The sequence below is a fragment of the Anguilla anguilla genome, chromosome 3, assembly GCF_013347855.1.
Source record: "Anguilla anguilla isolate fAngAng1 chromosome 3, fAngAng1.pri, whole genome shotgun sequence".
NCBI classification, from domain to species: Eukaryota; Metazoa; Chordata; class Actinopteri; order Anguilliformes; family Anguillidae; genus Anguilla; species Anguilla anguilla.
The window spans coordinates 21,770,076-21,791,021 of NC_049203.1; the positions used below are offsets into that span (position 1 = coordinate 21,770,076).

At 49.3% G+C, this 20,946-nt stretch overlaps 1 protein-coding gene across 1 annotated transcript; it reads left to right on the forward strand.

Annotated features, from left to right (window-relative positions):
* The first annotated feature begins 1,601 nt into the window (after positions 1-1,601).
* LOC118222650 lies at positions 1,602-20,074 on the forward strand. Its single transcript, XM_035408393.1, has 4 exons — positions 1,602-2,867; positions 5,670-5,993; positions 18,736-18,796; positions 20,043-20,074. Exons 1-4 carry the CDS (start codon positions 1,839-1,841, stop codon positions 20,072-20,074), a joined length of 1,446 nt encoding a protein of 481 aa, XP_035264284.1. The 5' UTR covers positions 1,602-1,838.
* The last annotated feature ends 872 nt before the right edge of the window (positions 20,075-20,946 follow it).

Genomic DNA, 20,946 nt, shown 5'->3' on the forward strand with positions numbered 1-20,946 from the left:
TGTTTTAGAGTTTCTCCATCCACCGCTTTCAAACAAAATTACAGCCTAAACTAAAATCACGTCAGACTCCTCCATGCAATGATCCCTGCGCAGCAATGAATTATCAGAATGCATGATGTAAATGTGAGCTGACATGGGCCCTACTGTACCCTGTTCAGCCGCAAACAGTCTCGCTCTTCTCCTCTCAGTTCAGTTGTCTGTTGTTGTGATCTGTAATTCTTCCGGCTGGGGGGTTACACTTCCCACGAGTGTACAGCTCTCTAATAAGGACGCGCAACTTGCCCTCTCTTTAAGCTTCTTTAATTGCTTCCTAGGGCAAGTTTTTACGACCAAATGCGGTGGGTACTCTGCAGTTACCGTGAACCTGTTTCAAGGGCTCCAACATGAAATAGAGTACAAGTAGCCTGAAGTAGAACAAATTCTATCCAGTTCTTTTCTCAGTGTCTTTTCATGAGTCATTTTTCAGTTAACACTTACGTTGTGCACTAGTGCAGAAGTTCTTTAAATATCTCTTATAAAATTTCCACTCACGATTTCATAGTTTTGGCCGGGCTTTACAACAACAGGGATTATGCTCAGCTTGGCACAGGGAGGCATGCTGATCCACCAGAGAGCAATTTTTCATTATTGTAACAATAGCAAGCCTGTGCCTTTTGGGGACTATTGAAAGCTAATTCTTAGTTTTGACTAATGGTGCTAAAGACGACAACGGGCAAGAAATGTTCGACTACGTGAGCAGAAAGCAAATTAAAAGACTTCATTATTACCTCTCCCTCACTTTTAATTATTTGAGGGCATGTCAGCTGTAGCCTGTACATCCTTATCAATCACATTAAAGCCACAGTAATGCTGTGAAGCCCTTGACTTGCCTCTTTAGATTCAGCACCCTACAAACAGATCACAGCAGGGCTGATTTCCTGGAATGACCTGTGTATGAAGGAGAAGTTCTGTGTAGCCCCAGACCTTCATTGCTCAGGCTCTACTTCACAGCAATACCTCTCCAGCAGGGTTTTTTATTTTTTTATTTTTTTTATTTGACATTTCGGCAGTGCATCAGTTTCTGAGGATGAATCTTTTTGTATTTCTTATTATCTTAAGGTTTTTCTTATCAGTTCATGACTTTTGCAAAGAGCAAGGCAATGACTAAGCAAAATGTTCTTATCTTGCTAAATGTAACTTGGTTGACATTTTGTGTGTTACATAGCAATTTGTTGTGGATTTCATGTCTGATTTCAGGCATCACAGATGTGTCCTCTACCTATGGTGGGTCTGTTTTTACACATACTGTACACAGTAGATGTTTGTTGAAATACAGACGTCCTTTAGCTGTCTTCCTTATCCCAGCAAAAAAAAAAAAAGTGCAAAGAAAAAGCACATGATTTTGCAGAAACTATATGTGGTAAGGTGGGCGTGGTTTTTGCGTTGGCTGCAGAGAGAGAGTGGGCGGGGCGGCTCTCGGAACTCTGCGCCACGGCTGTTGGGGTTTATTAATCAGCACGGATAGTTAATTGTTTGATTGATTGACAATGTGCTGATTACCTCGACAGTGAGCCTGGACGTTTAAAAGCGGCTCGACAGAGAGAGAAGGAGGAAGAACTGGAGGAGGAAGAAGAGCTGACGGGCAGTCAGCCGTGAATTGTGACATATACCTTGTGTATTGTGTATTGCGTATTGCGAACAGAAAGCCGCGTGGCGGCCGGAAAATAAAAAGACGCAGTCGCGTCCTGAAAAAGAACTTGTCTCTCTCTCATCTCTCAAACGAGCGGTAGCACTCAGTTTGCTACAGTGGTGGCCCGTACGGGGAGACGGCAGGAAGAGAGAGAGAGAGAAGGTCAGAGATGGACCCAAACCGGAGCGAGACGGCGCAGCCTCTCGTAGCGCTGGCGAGGATGCTGGAGGGGATGGCCCAGATGCAGGAGCGGCAGGCGGCCGTACACGCAGAGCAGATGGAGGCTCTGCGTGCACAAGCCTCCCTCCAGACCCAGGCGCTGCGACAGCTGGCTGCCGCCGGGGAAACCAGCTCCCGGGACCCGCCGTCCCGATCCCCTCTCCGGATCCACATACCAAAAATGACCGCCGAAGATGACATCCAGGCCTTCGTGGAAAGTTTTGAGGTGGCAGCGGAGGCGTGTCAGTGGCCCCACGAGGAGTGGGTTGTACACCTCCTGCCCCTTTTAACTGGGGAAGCCCAGCAGGCGGCGCATGGACTGCCGCCCGGAGCCCGGGCGGATTACAAGATTGTGAAGAGGGCGATCCTGGACCGACTGGGCTGCAGCACGGAGGATTACCGGCGCCGGTTCCGGACGGCGAAACTGGTGGCGGAGGACCGTCCCTTCGCATACGCCCAAAGGCTAACCCACATGGCCCGGCGTTGGCTGCAACCAGAGACCCGGTCCGCCGGGGGCGTGGTGGAGCAGGTTATACTGGAACAGTTCCTGGAAGGGTTGCCGGAGGGAACGGCCAATTGGGTGCGCTGCCATCGCCCGACCAACCTAGAGGGGGCGGTTACCCTGGCGGAAGACCACCTAGTGCTATACCCCAGCGCCCAGCAGCAAGCACGGCCGGAACCGGCGCCTAGGAGGAGACCCCCTCCTCGTGCTGGCCCCTTCCCTGTCCCCCGGGCTCTGCCCCCTCCCTTGCCTCAAACTAATCCCCCCTTTTTTCCGATTCCCTCTCCAGGTCCAGGCTCAGTGGCGGGGGGCTCCGGCTCGCAGAGGGCGCCTCAGACGCTCGGACCGGGGTGTTGGCGGTGCGGACAGCTGGGTCACCTGCGCCGCGATTGTCCACTTATGGAAGTGGGGCAGGTGGTCCGGGTGGTCGGGCCGCCCACTTCCGCTCCCGATCAGGAGGGAGCGTACTGCATCCCGGTAAGGGTGCAAGGGAGTGAACACCGGGCGCTGTTGGATTCAGGGGCTATGCAGTCCCTGATCCAGCAAAACCTGGTTCGAACCGAGGCATTGGTAAAGGCACCCTGGGTTTCCATTCGGTGTGTGCATGGAGATGTGCACAAGTATCCGGTAGTACCCGTGGAAATTTGTTACCAGGGAAAAACGCATATTGTGAAGGCTGCGGTTAGCTCCCGGCTTGCGCATCCCCTAATCTTGGGTACTGATTGGGCGGGGTTTAGGGAGATCTCTAGAAACATACTGGGGTTGCGATCACGACCGATAGGGAAGTGTGACGTGTGTGCTGTTGACGGTGGTGACGCAGGGCCGTCCGACACGGCCGGGGCGGGGAGGGACCCAGGCGAGCCTCCGGTTGAGACTCCCCGGGGTCCTGTATTCCAACCCGCGGAGGATTTCCCACTCGAGCAGTCTCGGGACGACACCTTACGCTTTGCCTATGACCAAGTGATGCGGATTGATGGTCAGCAGGTGCGCCCCGATGCAGTACTCTCTCACCCTTATTTTTCTATTATTAGGGACAGGTTGTATCGAGTGTGTCGTGACGCTCAGACCGGTGAAGAAACGACCCAGTTGTTGGTACCCAGAAACCGCCGGGAAATGGTTTTCCAGGCGGCTCATTACAACCCCATGGCGGGGCACTTAGGGTATGATAAGTCACTACACCGAATAATGGCTCGGTTTTACTGGCCGGGCATTTGGGCGGACGTACGTCGGTGGTGTGCGTCCTGTCCCGAATGTCAATTAGTGAACCCCCCGGCCACCCCAAAAGCGCCGTTGCGCCCACTACCCTTAATAGAGGTTCCCTTTGACCGAATTGCTATGGACCTCATCGGGCCATTTGAACGGAGCACCCAGGGATACCGTTTCGTGTTGGTCTTGGTGGATTATGCGACCCGGTATCCCGAAGCAGTGCCGTTGCGCAATATTTCAGCTAAGAGTGTTGCGCAAGCTCTGTTTCAAATTATCTCCCGGGTCGGAATCCCGAAAGAGATTCTGACTGATCAGGGCACTTCGTTTATGTCACGTACACTAAATGAGCTATACGGATTACTGGGCGTCCGCTCTATTAGAACCAGTGTATACCATCCCCAAACAGATGGGCTTGTGGAGCGGTTTAATAGAACTCTGAAGTCCATGATTCGAAAGTTCATTCACGACGATAGCCGAAATTGGGATAAGTGGTTAGTCCCTCTATTATTTGCAGTGCGGGAGGTTCCCCAGGCCTCCACGGGATTTTCTCCCTTTGAACTGTTATTCGGTAGAAAACCTCGGGGAATATTGGACCTAGTTAAAGAAAGCTGGGAGGACGGTCCAAGCCCCAGCAAAAATGAGTTGCAATACGTTATGGACCTGCGAGCAAAACTCCATACACTGGGTCGGTTGTCACGGGAGAATTTGCTCGAGGCTCAGGAACGTCAGCAGAGGCACTACAATAGAGGGACGAAACTACGTCAATTCTCGCCGGGAGATAAAGTCCTGGTATTACTTCCAACCTCCAGTACAAAATTACTCGCCAAGTGGCAAGGGCCCTTCGTGGTCACACGACGAGTTGGGGAGGTTGACTATGAGGTGGAGCGTGCTGATAGAGAGGGAGCGAAACAGATTTATCACCTCAATTTATTAAAAGCCTGGAAAGAGGTGGTGGCTGTTTCTCTGGTAACGGTGGATCAGGAGAGGGACGAGCTGGGGCCGGAGGTAGTAAATTCAATCAATCAGACCCCACCCCTTTCAGATAGCCACCTCTCGCCAAGTCAGAGAGCAGACCTTGCCATGTTGCAAAAACGGTTTGCGGATGTGTTTTCTCCCCTACCAGGACGCACGAACCTCATACACCACCATATCGACACCCCCCCGGGAGTAACGGTACGTTCCCGCCCCTATAGACTGCCGGAGCACAAAAAGAAATTGGTGCAGGCAGAAATAAAGGCCATGCTGGAGTTGGGTGTAATAGAGGAGTCCCACAGTGCCTGGAATAGCCCCATCGTGCTGGTAAGTAAGCCGGATGGCTCTATTCGGTTCTGTGTGGATTATAGGAAAGTGAATGCTGTGTCACATTTTGATGCCTATCCTATGCCTAGGGTCGACGAACTCCTGGATCGGCTGGGCACGGCTCGTTTTTTCTCGACACTGGATCTGACTAAGGGTTATTGGCAGATTCCCTTGTCTGCAAAGTCCAAAGAGAAATCGGCTTTCTCCGCTCCGGACGGTTTGTACCAATTCCGAACACTTCCGTTTGGGTTATTCGGGGCCCCAGCCACCTTCCAGCGCCTGATGGATCGGCTGCTGCGTCCGCATGCTGCGTATGCTGCTGCCTATCTGGATGATGTTATCATCCACAGTAGCAGCTGGGCACAGCATATGCGGCATGTGGGGGCGGTGCTCGAGTCCTTGAGGCAGGCGGGGCTCACGGCTAACCCAAAGAAGTGTGCGATTGGCCGAGCGGAGGTACGGTATTTGGGGTACCACTTGGGAAGTGGACAGGTGCGACCTCTGGTGGATAAAACCGCGGCGATTGCGACCTGTCCACGACCCAAGACGAAAAAAGAGGTAAGGAGGTTCTTGGGGTTGGCCGGCTACTATAGACGGTTTATTCCGGCGTTTTCACAGCTGACCAGCCCCTTGACTGATTTAACTCGCAAAGGTGCCTCAGATCCGGTCCAGTGGACGGAGCCGTGCCAGCGAGCGTTTGAGAGGGTAAAGGAAGCCCTCTGCGGGGAGCCGCTCTTGTTCACCCCTAATTTCTCTCTTCCTTTTATCCTGCAGACCGACGCATCGGACAGAGGGCTGGGGGCTGTTTTGACCCAGCAGGTGGAGGGAGTCGACCGCCCGGTGCTGTACCTCAGCCGCAAACTATCCCAGCGGGAGGCGAGGTACAGCACGGTAGAAAAGGAGTGCCTCGCCATCCGGTGGGCGGTCGGGTCCCTGCGCTACTACCTGCTGGGTCGCCCATTCACCCTCTGTTCGGACCACGCTCCCCTCCAATGGCTCCACCGCATGAAGGATACCAACCCGCGAATCACCCGGTGGTATCTGGCTCTACAACCCTTTAATTTTAAGGTGGTTCATAGGCCGGGGGCGCAGATGGTGGTGGCGGACTTCCTCTCTCGCCCCGAAGGGGGTGGGGGGGGGGGTCGGTCATCGGCCGGATGGCTCCCCGGCCTAAGTCGGGCGGTGGGGGTATGTGGTAAGGTGGGCGTGGTTTTTGCGTTGGCTGCAGAGAGAGAGTGGGCGGGGCGGCTCTCGGAACTCTGCGCCACGGCTGTTGGGGTTTATTAATCAGCACGGATAGTTAATTGTTTGATTGATTGACAATGTGCTGATTACCTCGACAGTGAGCCTGGACGTTTAAAAGCGGCTCGACAGAGAGAGAAGGAGGAAGAACTGGAGGAGGAAGAAGAGCTGACGGGCAGTCAGCCGTGAATTGTGACATATACCTTGTGTATTGTGTATTGCGTATTGCGAACAGAAAGCCGCGTGGCGGCCGGAAAATAAAAAGACGCAGTCGCGTCCTGAAAAAGAACTTGTCTCTCTCTCATCTCTCAAACGAGCGGTAGCACTCAGTTTGCTACACTATACTTCTAAGAGTCCACAAATCCCACAGATGTTTAATATAGAGTATATTTCCCAACATTCCAGCTTAAAGACTAAGCTTTAGCTTTAGGCCAATGAAACGTGGCAATTTCCGTGTGGTGTGCTGCGTCATAATTTGACCGTTTCAGGAAAAGTGGCCTAAATTTATCCAGGACTCTGATCTTATTTCCTGCTGTTTTTTTTTAACGGTCATTTTTGGGATCCCTCCAGCTGACTGGCCCCTGGTCCGGGCTGGGACCCATGCACTGACTCCTCTGTCTTCACCAGCTCCCCTATTCTCTCACACGCGGGAGGCTGGCACGCCTGCAAACGGGGTGTCACGGGACGGCGGGGGCGCCGAGGCACGGCGAGGATTTGGCAGGGCCCGCTTGCGCCGCTGCGCTAATGAGATAGACCTCTCCAGCGTGATCGTTCACAAAGGACTACAATTCCTACGGTTCCTGCTGAGAAACGCGGTTTTCATGGAATCAGCCACAAAGGACTTTACTTTCAAGTTAAAAGAAATTCTTTCTGAAACGCCCACTCGTTACGTCACACGGACTCGCTCGCACAGGACCCTCGCGCGTTAAACAGACGGTCGCCGGCTTCTTCCGCGTTAATGCGACTTTTCGTGGTCTGGTTCCTGGAACAGTGCGCTTAAGAGACAGAAGCTGCGTGTTCTTTGTCGTTCGGGTGTAGTGCTTTTTTAGAGACGCTCTTGTTCCGCCCTTAACACTGCGTGACCCAGGTGAATGTGCGCCATTGTGAGAAGCACAGTGCCCTCTGCTGCCATGGCAACCAGGTGACTGTGGTCTTTTTGCCTGCAGACTAACCATGTTCAACGGCAGGTTCTGGTGCTCTGCAAGGATCAACGACGTGATTCACATTTTGTGTACAAATGTGAAAATTTACAAAAAGAATGAATTGTGCAAATATTAAAATAAATTAACAAATGTGAATTACAGCTGAAAAATTGAATTGCTTACAATTGTACGTGTGTGTATGTGGTACGTGCACGCGTGTTGTGTGTGCCCCTGAACTATGAATCAATTTTTTAAAATTTAGGTAAAAATTTAACATAAAATTTTCTAATTAAGGACAATTAACAGCTCACTAGAATTCAGGGGTTGCCATTGCTGGAACAGAAGCAAGGGATTCGGGGTGGTCATGACCAAGTTTGAGAGTCCCCTGTGCAAAATAAGTTACATGAATGATGCTTGACCAAATGGGACTGTGGTGCTCTCAGGACAAGTCTCAGAGCCTCTGGTTGTTCACACCCAGAAGGTGAGCCCAAACGCCCCTTCCACACAGTGCACACCTGCAACAGCTGGATGCTTTGGCAAAATCACCGCTGTCCTGGAATCTGATGTGTCAGCTTTCAGGGCGTTATATCTCCGGGCGATGTGCGCAACTCTGAGAGGAAGACTGTAGATCGGAGTCGTGGGATGAATGGCATGGGTTCTAAGGAAACAGATCCATCTCAACCACCAAAAAATCAGTGGGATTATTTGATACAAGTGGCAGTTCTAGAAAGCCGGCAAGAAATAACCCACTGTTATGAAAGGAAAGAAAAGTATTTCCAGCATTTTCTTGGCTAATGTTTTGTGCTGCTGATTGAGGGGTTGGTTGCCCAGGTTTGGTCTACGAGTGTGGTAATAGAACATATACTCTACAGATGTTTATTCTGCAGCTCTGATAGCTTCCCTGCCTGTAGTAACCCCATCTCCCATAGCTCTCTCCATACCCCCTCTAAGCAGTAATCTGAATATTCACCCACACTAAATCTCAGGCCCCTCTTATTCTTTTCTTCCTTTCCACGAAGGGAAGGAAAAAACCCTGGAAGTGCCACTCCATGCAGGGGTGACGGCGGTGAAACTGAAAGGTCACTCAGCTCGTTATACTGTAACCGTGCGAGGCAGGCCTTTATTGTAGCAAGAACACACAGGCACCCACGCACACGTGCACACACACAAACAGACACATACATACACATACTGGGGTCTTAAAAAAAAAAAAGGACAAACAGGCTCCCAGGCCTCATCAGTGGTGTCTCGCTGTCTCTGCTGTAATTGGGAGTACTTTCGTCTGTAATCCTGTGTTGCTGAAAATTAAAAGGTAGCACGGTGTGGGAAATGAGTGCGGTGTGGTGCGGGGGATGAGTGTGGCACGGGTTGGGGGATGAGTGTGGTGTGGTGCGGGGGATGAGTGTGGTGTGGTGCGGGGGATGAGTGTGGCGCGGTGTGGGGATGAGTGTAGCGCAGAGTGGGGGATGAGTGTGGCGTCATGCAGGGGATGAGTGTGGCTGGAGTGGGGGGATGAGTGTGGCGTGATGCAGGGGATGAGTGTGGTGTGGTGCGGGGGGATGAGTGTGGCACGGGTTGGGGGATGAGTGTGGTGTGGTGCGGGGGATGAGTGTGGTGTGGTGCGGGGGATGAGTGTGGCGCGGTGTGGGGATGAGTGTAGCGCAGAGTGGGGGATGAGTGTGGCGTCATGCAGGGGATGAGTGTAGCGCAGAGTGGGGGATGAGTGTGGCGTGATGCAGGGGATGAGTGCGGCATTGTGCAGGAGATGAGTGCTATGTGGCGGATGATGTGTGGCACTGCGACCTCGGTGGCAGCTGCCCAGACTGACAGGCCTGGCGAGCCCCAGCTGCCTGAGGCAGGTTAGTGGGTCTCGGGCCCGGCTGATAATCAGCTTTATTAGTGCCACTAAAACCAATCTGTAAGCAGACTGCCAGGATCAGACCGGCCAGCTGTCTGCCCTGTGGGATGCATACTGCCTATTTAATTTCTTAGGCCGACAAAAGGAATTATTATTCAATATTTGAAGTGTACTTTTAATATATTTTGATTATAGAGTAACTTCAAATTGTACAATTATACACAAATATTGATAACAACAATTTAATCCAGATTAATAATTCAAATTGATTCTGAAACTGAATCAACCCTGATTGTCAGTAAGCATACCCTGATATAATTCTTTCTCAATACTTAAAACTGTAGCATGAAGTCAATGTATTACATGTTTTATATACTATAAACATACTCATAGCTCACCATGAAATAAGAATAAAGTATGTCACAGGGTAACACTGGATCAGCCTTTTAGTCTATGTGTATTTTTACACAAGCAACAGTGTTTAAGAATGCAGGTATTGGTAATAAAGCAGTGTCGGTGCATGCAAATGTTAAGCATTCTTCATGATATTTTCTTGAGACAGTACACTTCACTTATGATCCCATTAACTTTAGTGACCGTGGTCCGGAATAGTGGCGGGCATTAGTTCCTTGAAGTCTTGTCTTTTAATTACAGTGGGCAAAATTAGGCTAAGCAGATATTAGAGAGGGGTGAGTTTTTGATGGACCGGCGAGGGGCCCAGACAGAACTTTGAAAAGTCTTATGTCACTTTCCTGTCGGGGAAAGAGATTAAACACTTACAGCTGCCTCTCTCTCAGACAAAACACTGACACGAAGAAGTTCATCTTTAAAGTGGGCTGCAAGGCCAGATTAGGCGGAAAGGGTAAGTGAGAAAGGACAACCTGATAACGAAATCATCTGAAACCGATACACTTCTGAGAAAAATGACTGTGTCAGTTCAAATAGGCAGCGACGTGATTAAGAAAATATCTAGTGAGAATAAAAATGCACTGACTTTCTCTTCCCACCCCCCCCCCCCCCCCCCCCCCCCCCCCCCCCCCCCCCCCCACCACAAAGCTTTGGTCAGTTTCCTTGGAACGGGCTGGAGTGATACCCTTCCACACAGGAAACGCAGGGTGGCGTATCTATGGTAAAGGACAGATAGGCCCTATCTTACAGAGAATGACGTCCGCTGCGCTGCCGTCAGCACTGTGCACGCCAGCAGCACTATCACCTGAGGGGGAGAGAGGGAAAGAAAGAGAGAGAAGGAGGGAGTGAGAGTGAGGGAGAGAGTGAGGGGGAGAGAGAGAGAGGAGGAGGATCCCATATCAGCCTGCGTTTGCACACCTCTGGGTGCCTTTTTAAGAGAAAAATGAAAAGAACATGAAACTTCACATAGCGGAGCTTAAAAATGAATGTCTATGTGAAAGCCTGTGCATGTGTGTGTGTGTGTCTATGTGTCTGTGTGTGTGTGTGTGTGTGTGTCTATGTGTGTGTGTGTGTGTGTGTGTGTGTGTGTGTGCATGCGTGTGGGGTAGGAGGAGGGTGTGCGTGTGTCCCTGTGCAGGGGTGTGTGAATGTTCCCTTGATTTGCAGAGATCTGTAAGCGCTCTCTGCAGAAATGAAGGAAAACAGTGTGCGAGCATGCAGGATGTCAGAAGCTCATTAAATATAAATCCTGTGTATAATGCAGTTGAGAGGCACAGTAAATCACTCTATCCCCTGGAGCCGTGTAACCACCTTAACTGTTTTAAAATCTGTTTGCTTTTTCAGTGTTAATGTGACTTTCCTGTGACCTGCTGCTGTCAGGACAGGAGCTGCGGAGGGGCTCTCAAGGCACATAGACAAAAGGTGGCATTGAGAAGGGTCCTCACACACACACACACACACACACACACATACGCTCCCCCTGCACACACACACACACACACACACACACACACACACACATGCTCCCTCCCACCCCCCGCATACGTGCACACACATACACTCCCACCCAAACATACGCACAGGACCACACATACACACACTCGCGCACACACATGGACACACACACCTGTATAGACACAGACACACACACACACACACAAAAAGTGTAACAAGAAGGAGAGAGTGTACACTAACAGCACATCTTATCCCAAGCAAACTACCCAGAAAGCCAATGTGGAAAAATGGACCAAAAAGACATTGATCAATTTCAGTTCAAAACAATATGTCACAGAAGCAACGATGCACCCGATTGGGATAGCATCACTCTTACCTCCCCTGCAGCGATGCGATAGACCCTTTCCTCTGGCAGTCAGCCTGGCCCAGTTCAGAGTAAAACCGTCTCTCCGGTTCCCGGTCTACTTGCGTCTGCAGTTTCACGAGCTGACCCCTGGACATCACGTTCCACAGGACCTGCTGGCTGATGAGTGGATTACTGCCATACCTCTACCCTCGATTCAAACCCATAATACTGACTGCAGGCTTCAGCACAAGGATTACAGCAGAGCCACTGCACTGATACGATCTTTACGTCTGATAGGAGCAGAACATGAATCGTGCTGTATTGTGTTGAAACCACTGATGAAATTACATCTGTGAAGGCAATATACTGAGGTAGTGTATGTAACACAATTGTCTGCAAAATTTTTTAATAAGAAATTTTGCTCCAGTCATGTGACTTTCTGTTGTTGTTTTTTCTACAGTGAGGTGAGAGAGTTTAAAGTCTCTTGATACTCCTAGTCTACACCATTTTGACCTTTTTTATTCCCTGACTGTTGTTTTCATGAGTCATGCGAGGGGAACATTCAGATGAGGGACGGCTGGAAGTTCCAAACTGCGGTAATATCTGAGACAGGTAAAGGCCTGTTCTGAAATTATACAAATTAAAATACATGACACTGTCCAAGACCGAAACAAGAATACCTGTCAGTGATCCATTTTCACTGTGTGTGCATGTGTGCATGAGTGTGTGAGATAATTGAAAATCCTAGCACTCCTTGCATTGCCACTGTCCTGATACTTAATATTTAATATTTTCAGCACACATAGTAGGCATACTGAGAAATAACACTAATTATATTTGTGTTATAAAAAACTGTTACTCAAAAAGTTTAATATGCTGGCATATATGTTGAGAGAGGTATGGAATAAAATGAAATCCATCCATCCATTATCTATACCCACTTATCCTGGGCAGGGTCGCGGGGGAGTGCTGGAGCCTATCCCAGCGTGCACTGGGCGAGAGACAGGCACACACCCTGGACATGCCGCCAATCTATCACAGGGCACACACACCATTCACTCGCCATTCAATCACACCCATACCTATGGGCAATTTAGAGTCTCCAATTAGCTTACCTGCATGTCTTTGGACTGTGGGAGGAAACTGGATTACCTGGAAGAAACCCACACAGACACGGGGAGAACACGCAAACTCCACACAGAGAGGCCCAGGCCTGATTCCAGACAGGAAGGATGTGCTGTGAAACAGGAAGTGGTAGCACGTGGATCGTCAGCTTCCAGTGTCCTCGGCTGATGTGCACTTACCCTAAGGGTAAAACCACACGTCCTCCAACAAGCTGTGACTTCGCAGTGTAATCGTCTCCATTCATTTAAATGGGAGCCGAATTTTCGTATTCGCAGTGCATGCTGGGATAGCTGGTGATGCAAGGCAAGTGGGTGAAGAGACCCAGAAGGATGGGGAACATGGTGTGATAGCCAATCAGATTAAAGATCCAACATGTATACTGTCTCAGGTTTCAAATTTTATTTCTCCATTCCACACAGCTATGTTAAGGAAGGCTTTTTGCTGCGTGGGGATTCCAAAATTATACAAATGATATACACCGTTTTAAAAATAGGAAACATGCTCATTGTGGGAGGCGAGAGCAATGCGTCGGCGGATGTGTGGCTTTACCCTGAGCGTTCTGGCACAAAATGGCTGCTGTGCATCACCCAAGAGGGCAAGCCACACTAAGCAGAAGGTCACCACCCAGAAGGGGCCACACCCAGTGATTCAGTACCAAGTGTTCCCAAACCTTCTGAGCCCATGTGCCACTATATGCATAAGTATACAATTTATGTACTTTACATGTAAGTACATAAATTACTGGGAGGCCACACCTCCTTAGCCGCTAGCTCTCATGAGGCTAAAGATGTGTCTGCATCTTTAATACCCATAGCTGGCTCTCGTGGAACCAAACTTTTCCACTAACTATATATTTATTGTGGGGGGCAAGGGTGGACGGGGGGAGGGGCTGGGGAGCAAATGTGTCCCCCTTCATGTCAAATTCACTTCTATACCTCTGCCCTGGGGAAAGCAATATGGAGCAGACGAGAGATTAGTGATTTACTTCTGCCCACAGAATAAACCAGAATAAAAATAAAGGTGTAGCTGCATAAAGACATACTGCAAATAACTTTTGGGGGGTGGGGATGGGGGGGGGGGTTACAGAATTAAAGTGAGAAACAATCGTGTGATGGAAATAAAATCTGTTCACACTGAGTTTCACACCTGGGTGATACACAGGGAGGTGAAAGGCTAGCAATCAAACGCCAAATGTGAAAGTGTCCCATATTTGACCGTGGGACTCTCATTCAGGGGAGTGTGCCTCACACAGAAGGTCCCCTGTGTGTGTGTGTGCGTGTATGTGTGTGTGTGTGTGTGTGTGTGTGTGTGTGTGTGTGTGCGTGTATGTGTGTGTGTGTGTGTGTGCGCGTGGGTGGGTGTGTGTGTGTGTGTGTGTGTGCCTGACATGTCGTGTCTGAACAACGTCCTCTGCATCACTTTATGAAACTACTTCAAGGGAATCTGCTTTTATTACTTCATTAGAGAAACTCAAGTCATAGCTTTGCCTGCAGACTCTGATAGAGATAATGTGGAAGGTAAACAGATTTCTGCCGCTTCGCTGAACACACAGGTCATATCAGAAATTAAACCTTTCTTCCAGACAAATGCTTTTGAGAGGATGACACTGCTTTTATGCTTTTTAACCAATATCCTGAAACAGTAGGATCCATTCAGAGGCACGCCATCTTGTATGATCTGTGAGGGAACAGGCTTTTCGAGGGAATTTGTCACAAAACACGTTACCAGGGAAACCGGATGAACTACCCACCCTTTCTGACCCCTACCCCCAAAACCCCTCCAAACATACACAGAACCCCCCCCCCTCCCCCAATCTCGCCCCCCACCTCACCCCAACCAGCGCCCCTCCGCTTCTCTTAATTTGCCTAATGAACACCATATGGTTGGCCCAGTTGAGAAATGGCCAGTAACAAATGCGTTAAAGGGAGGCGTTTCATTAAAGACACTGTGTTGTGATCACATCCAGGGCCCCTGCGTGTTTTGGGGCTCGGGTGGGGTGGGTGGGGAGGGGCACTGTTTGGGAAGGAGGCAGAAGGTCTCTCCTTAATCAGAATTAGGGAATGGGAATCTCGCAGCAGCCGCCCCGGAACATTAATCCCAGCGAGAGCCTTAATTGGGATCCGCTTTAAGCAAGGGCAGCTCCTCCTGCAGACGGCAACTGTAATTAAGAATGGCTTGTGGAAAAAAAAAAAAAAAGAAAAAAACCTTCATTAGCCTAATAATGGCCTGATAAGTACGCTCGGTAGAGGACTAATAACCTGGCTTTTCCGCACTGAGCGCCTTGATGTTAACAGCAAGCTTAGTGTCAAGATGTTCTGTCTGATGATAACGGCAAATTCGGAATCAGGATGTTCCCTCCGGGAATAAGCAAGATCTGCCACCCCCAGCCTGTTTGACAGATTTAAAGCAGGGGTGCACAACCTGGACCAATCTGTTTCAGGATCATGTGCCAACTTCTGCTCTTAATTATTTAATTGGCGCAATCATATCTTTATTTAATTCGCCGCCCAACTCAGGGCTGCGTATGTCGAATTCCCACTGCAATCCGGAATGTGAAACGGTCTGCAACCATAGCCGCCCTCCATGCACAAACCACTCTGCCAGTTCAGGAGAGCTGGGAGATCCATGTTTCTCCTCCAAAACACACGCTGTCCAACAGCTGCTTCTTCTGCCCTGTCAGAGAGTAGCAAAGCTTGCGCAGACTGGCTTTCATACGCATCTTTCACATGCAGTCTCACAAGCGTCTTTATTAGCCTGCGGGGGTCACCCAAGAGCAGTGAAACGGGGCTTCCTGTCCGACTCTCCCATACCCTGCGCTACACAGGCGTCAATTGTGTATCGCCCTGTTGGACTACCAGGAGCGGTCGGCGGTAGCACGATCCGGATTTGATCTGAGGCGTTGAGGCTCATCCAACACAGCGTGGTGCCTTTATCGACTGAGCCACCCAGCAGCCTGGCTTAGTTCAGTCGTGTCTCGATCTCATATTTGTATAAACACCAGTGACAGCCATGGACCCAAAGCGTATCCTAATGATTTTACTGTGCTCAAGTGCTGGAGTGAACCATCATAGTTTATAAAGCTGTCAGAAAACTCAAATTAAATCTAAGGTAATTGGTTGGAAAACCAGCATGCACACTGGCCCTCCAGGACTGGAGTTGTGCACCCCTGCTTTAAAGGGATATTTCTATGCAGGTTTTTCCATTCGGCCTCTCTCTCTCTCTCTCTCTCTCTTTCTCTCTCTCTCAGAGACTGGTTCACACTCAGACTGTGAGAAACATAAACAAGACATTAACAATGAGGGGCTAGCGCACTTTCGCATGGAGAAATGTGAACAATATCAGCGCTATGGTATTTCTATGTAAAACAATACCTCGGTATCTGCCGGGAGGTAATGGATATTGGCATGACACGTCCCTCCGAGGAGTCGCCGGTGTACTGAGTCCTGAAATATGCAGCGCGTCATGAGTCAAACACGAGACAATGCCTTTATGCTTCGCCCGTTAGCGATATGATAGGAACACAATGAGAAGTGAAGCTAAATCACATTATCGCAATAAAAGCAAAACACTCTTTTGTCGCGCGAAACCTTTCAGTCTCTTCATCGGGCGAAGCTGAGAAGACACAAACAATGAGGCGGAATGTTTTGTGCTAATTTGCGTTCCCCTCCAGGGACTGAAGCCGTTGCGGAAGGAAAAACACCCAGCTTCATATGATTGTCAGTAACAGGCTAATAGATAGCAGGTGAAGGACGAATCTGATAAAATGAATAAATAAATAAATAATAATGTCAACGCTGCATTGGAACCAGAACCTTGGCGTTTTTCCAGGATCTCCCTCACTGCTGATAAAGAATTTTATCTTTCAAGACGTGTAAGCGCTGCTTCCAGGAGAGAAGACTCCAACCCCCCCCCAATATAAAAGTCACTAAAACAATGGTGCATTTTAACATTGGGGACATTACACATCCCATCCAAATGATGCATTCAGCTCACTGCCACTGTCTTTCTTCACATCCACTACAACACATCCACAAAAGAGCATTTACAACCTGCACCACTCACTGAGGGCACCCCAGATTACCACAGTCACCCCTGTTTTCTGCACTCACCCCAGTTCACCAATTTCACCCCAGTATACTTCCACTTTTCCCAGTATATTTATTTAGTCATTTATCAACACATTTGTGAATGAAGACATTTAGTCTGAAAAAGGACCAAAATCTGTGCTGTCCCTCGAATGCCTGCTCCATTATGACTCCAGGTAACTGACAAGTGATCTTATGTTCTGATACTAATAATGGTCTGAAGCCTACTTGAAAAGGTACTTCAATTTTCCGCATAACTATAAACAGAGGACAGCATAAGAATTTGGCTGAATGTACCAAGCATTTACAGATCAGCCAGGCATGGGTCATTGTCTTGTGTATGCTTGCTGGGTCCAACTAAATATTACTCCGGAGTGCCCTTAATTTGGAGTGGAACTAAATCATTGTGTCATCAAGGATGTCATATGTGTGACATAAAAATGGGATGAAGATTACATATAAAATGTAGGTGACAGGCATGTGGATTGACTATTAAAACACATGTATTTTAAATCTGATACGCATTACGCATTAACCATTATCACATACAACCACGGCAGTAATTATACTTAAGGAACAGAAACGTTACTTAATATGTTTAACCTACATACCATATATAGCACGCCTTAACTGAAGGATCAAACAGTCACTAATGCCGCTAAATACCAAACCACCCGCGACACCCTGGAACCTGGGCTGGCAGTGTAGTGTAATGGGTAAGGAGCTTGTAACGTAAAGGTTTGATAGCTGGGTAGGACACTGCCGTTGTACCCTTGAGCAAGGTACTTAACCTGCATTGCTCCAGTATATATCCAGCTGTATAAATGGATACAATGTAAATGCTATGTAAAAAGTTGTGTAAGTCACTCTGGATAAGAGCATCTGCTAAATGCCTGTAATGTAATGATACACTGATTTATATGACTAATTTTGACATTATAATGTAATATAATTTGATATATTATTCATCATAATGAAACATGGATATTGTATTGTATTTGAATTGGAATTAGAAGCAACCTCTGAACACAGCCTACTCACTGTTCATTTTTAAAAAGGCTGTGTTCAAGGACTTCTCTGCCCCAACATTTTCTTCTTTCTCGATCAGAAAACACACAGCTTTGCTTGGAATAAAGCATGAAAAAAATATAAGGTTTTAACAAAAAAAAAAAAAAAAAAAAAAGCTGTCTGCTTACTTTGATTCACACACCAAAGTTATGCTGTATTTAGAGATTGTCGGTCAGAGATTGCGGGTCACTCCACGAATGATGTGCTGTGTGTGGCTTAGGAAATGATTTATGCTTCAGTGAACTGTAACATTTTTAGAAGATTATGCTTTAATCAGCGTTTACTGGGGGAGTGGGGGGGGGGGGGGGGGGGCGTGGATACGGGTGTGCATGCGCTAGGTTAATTTACACTGGCCCTGAGTGCTGAAAGATCACCCAGTCTAGACTTGAGGAGTGCTTTAATGGGATTCCTGCAGATTTGCCCTGTTAAGCCTGTGGTCAGAACAGGGGCAGCCGGTCAGAACCGGGTAACTTTGGCCTACAGTAACCCCCCGTGCATTCCCTGTGCCTCCCAAGCGTACCCTTTTCCCCCTCAACGCTTGCCCTGTGCTGCCTGCGCATGCCCTGTGCCCCTGTGCATGCCCTGTGCGCCCGCAATCCTTGCCTAGTGTTGCCGCGGCCTCTGTTTCATGCCCTCCTTGGAATCGCCTGTGTCTGGACAGGTGATAAAGGTGAAGTGTCTGGGAGGTACGGCGGCACCAAGAGGCTTACCTCATTTGAACCCGGCTGAAAGGAAGGTCACTGAATGTTCACCCTAATATTCTGCACATTGGGAGATACTAGATGTCTGTGCTTTCTTCTTTATGGTAATTTCTGAGGGCATACGCACTGTATTTATTGCCTTCTGTCTAATTTAAGAAATGTGTAAATATGCTAATAGTAGCATTGACACGGTATGTGCATAATATGCACAGTCCAAAGCACAAAGAGGAGTATGAATGCAGCATGTAGACCTCATGCAGTCCTGTAGACCTCATGCAGACCTGGTCCGTGCTCATCTCATTAAAAGAGTATATAAAATGTTCTCATCCACAAGGTTTGCAGTATCACAGAAAGTCAGAGAAAAAGGGACTTTGAAGTGAGTCCCCCCCCCCCCTTTTTTCCCCCTCAAGGCCTGGTGCCGTGGGGAGGCCCAGGTGTGGCGGCCAGCCGTGGGCAGCCCTGTTTTAAGAGGTGCGGGGTGATGAGCAGTAATGAGAGTTATGCCTGCAGCTGGCTCGGGGTGGGGCGGTGGGGGCTGGGGGGTTCCCGCTCCTGATGGCCCTGTTTACAGTTTGGGTTTATGGCCAGAATACTCCGGATTCTTTCCCCATTCGTACCTGAGTGGGAGCGCGGTGTGCCTCCCCATTAGACAGCACCCCTTTCCTTTTAAGGGGGGGGCATAGCATGTCACCGTCAGGGTCAGGGGATTTGTTGTTTCAGCGTCAACGTTTTGACGTCGGATAAGAGCGAATCGCGCTGGATTCGCATTCGGGGAGGGAGGGGCTTACAGGCCATACATCAGACTGTGGGAAAACTCGCGCGGCGGTGGGAAGCTCCGGAATCTTCTGTAAATAAAAGATTCCGAGACATCTGCTCCAGGGGAGAAGCAGCCAGACGGGACTTACGGTCACGGCGAGGGAGAAGGGCAGACGCTGAAGAGCGGAGGGGGCGGCGCACAGCGGACGGGAGACCCCCGGAGTCAAGGACAGGGCAGGGGAAGTTAGGCAGGGGCGGCCAGGCCGGGGGAGAGAGGAGGAGGAGGAGGAGGAGGAGGAGGTGGGGGGCAGAATTTATTGCGGCTGTGGAATCTCGGATGCGCTATCTCACACCAGCTTTCCCCTAAACACGTCAACAGCTGCATACGTCTTCCCAGCGCGCAACGCTGAGCAAACAAACAGCGGCGCATGAAAGCGGGCGGCGGGGGTCGGGCAGCCTTGGAGGGGGGGGGGGGGGTGGAGATGAGCTGATAACCCCTGCTGCTCTTGTGAAGGGAGGGGGGGGGGCTAGCAAGCGGCTCTCCCATTCATACGACCCCAGCCACCCAGGTCAGGGCTCTCAGGAGTCCTCCTCTTCTCCCGTAGGGGCCTCCATACCCAAACTCAACACCTCTCCCCAGCCTTGGACATGGACTTGATTGCGTGAGGAGGTGGTGGGGAGGAGGGGTGGGAGGAGGGGGGGGGGGGGCGGGGAGGTCATGCAGGTGTCACAGTTCCCAGCCAAGCAGACCACAAAGGGTGGCTTCAACTCCCTCTTGCACAGAAGAGTTCCTCTTAGTCTTCAGGATGGTCTGCTGTTACACCACTCAACATTACAGTACATCGCTACTACAACTATCTTTTAGTTGGGTGGGGGGGGGGGGACAATACAGCATTAGTCAAAGGCCGGACTTTCCAGCGAATAAAAGCTCTTTTGTGCGGGTCTGTTTTGTCCCCCAAAGGCTTGGTGACGCACATCTCTGAAGCAGAGTAGAGCGAGAGCAGCAGGAGTAACTAGAGATGATAAATGTTTCCTTTACGGAAAAAAAGCGCACGAAACATCCCTGAAGCACAGTAAACGGCTGCGGTTTACAGCACTAAAAATACAGGTCTGGATAAACATTTCTTTCACTGTTATATGAAATGCAAAACTTCTTTTAAAAAGGCGAAATGGAGGCACGCATGACCGTCCCCTCATAAACTGAAGAAGGCTGTATGTATGAGTGGTCCAGTTTGACCAGTTTGATCACCTCCAAAACCCCGCACAGTAAAATGGTCAGTGTTAATTAGACTCTGACAGGGTCCAATAGGGACCACACGTACTCTGCAAGAGTTTAATTAACACTGACCATTTTACTGTGTAGCCTCTAACCTTATATTTTATTTTAAAGTTGCTTTCATCCAAAATAACGTACAATAAGTGCATACCAAATGTCACTGGAACAACTACAGAGCACAGGTTCAATAAGGTGTCAGTTATCCATAGCCATGATCATCAGGTCTAGTTCACGCTGTAAGCATTGGCTAAGTCGGTCAAGTTATGGCAAGTCAAACTCAAAGTGAGGCGTGATTGCAAGAGACACGATAAAGAGCTACAATATCAAGATGATGACACAAGTGCAACATAAAAGAGCTGGATGAAGATACAAGTGCTACATGAGATACAAGTGTCTGCAGATATCAGACAGTGGTAAGACAAAAAACAATCACTGACATGGAAATCAAGAAGCCCCTCACTCAAGTGGATGGCTTGTTTGTGGAAGGTGACATGGGGGGGGGGTTAGTTGGGGGACTGGCGGGACAGACCCGCCTCGTGTCGTCAAACGCATCCATCTGGGACGGGTCTCGCTGGGCCCCTGTCATGTG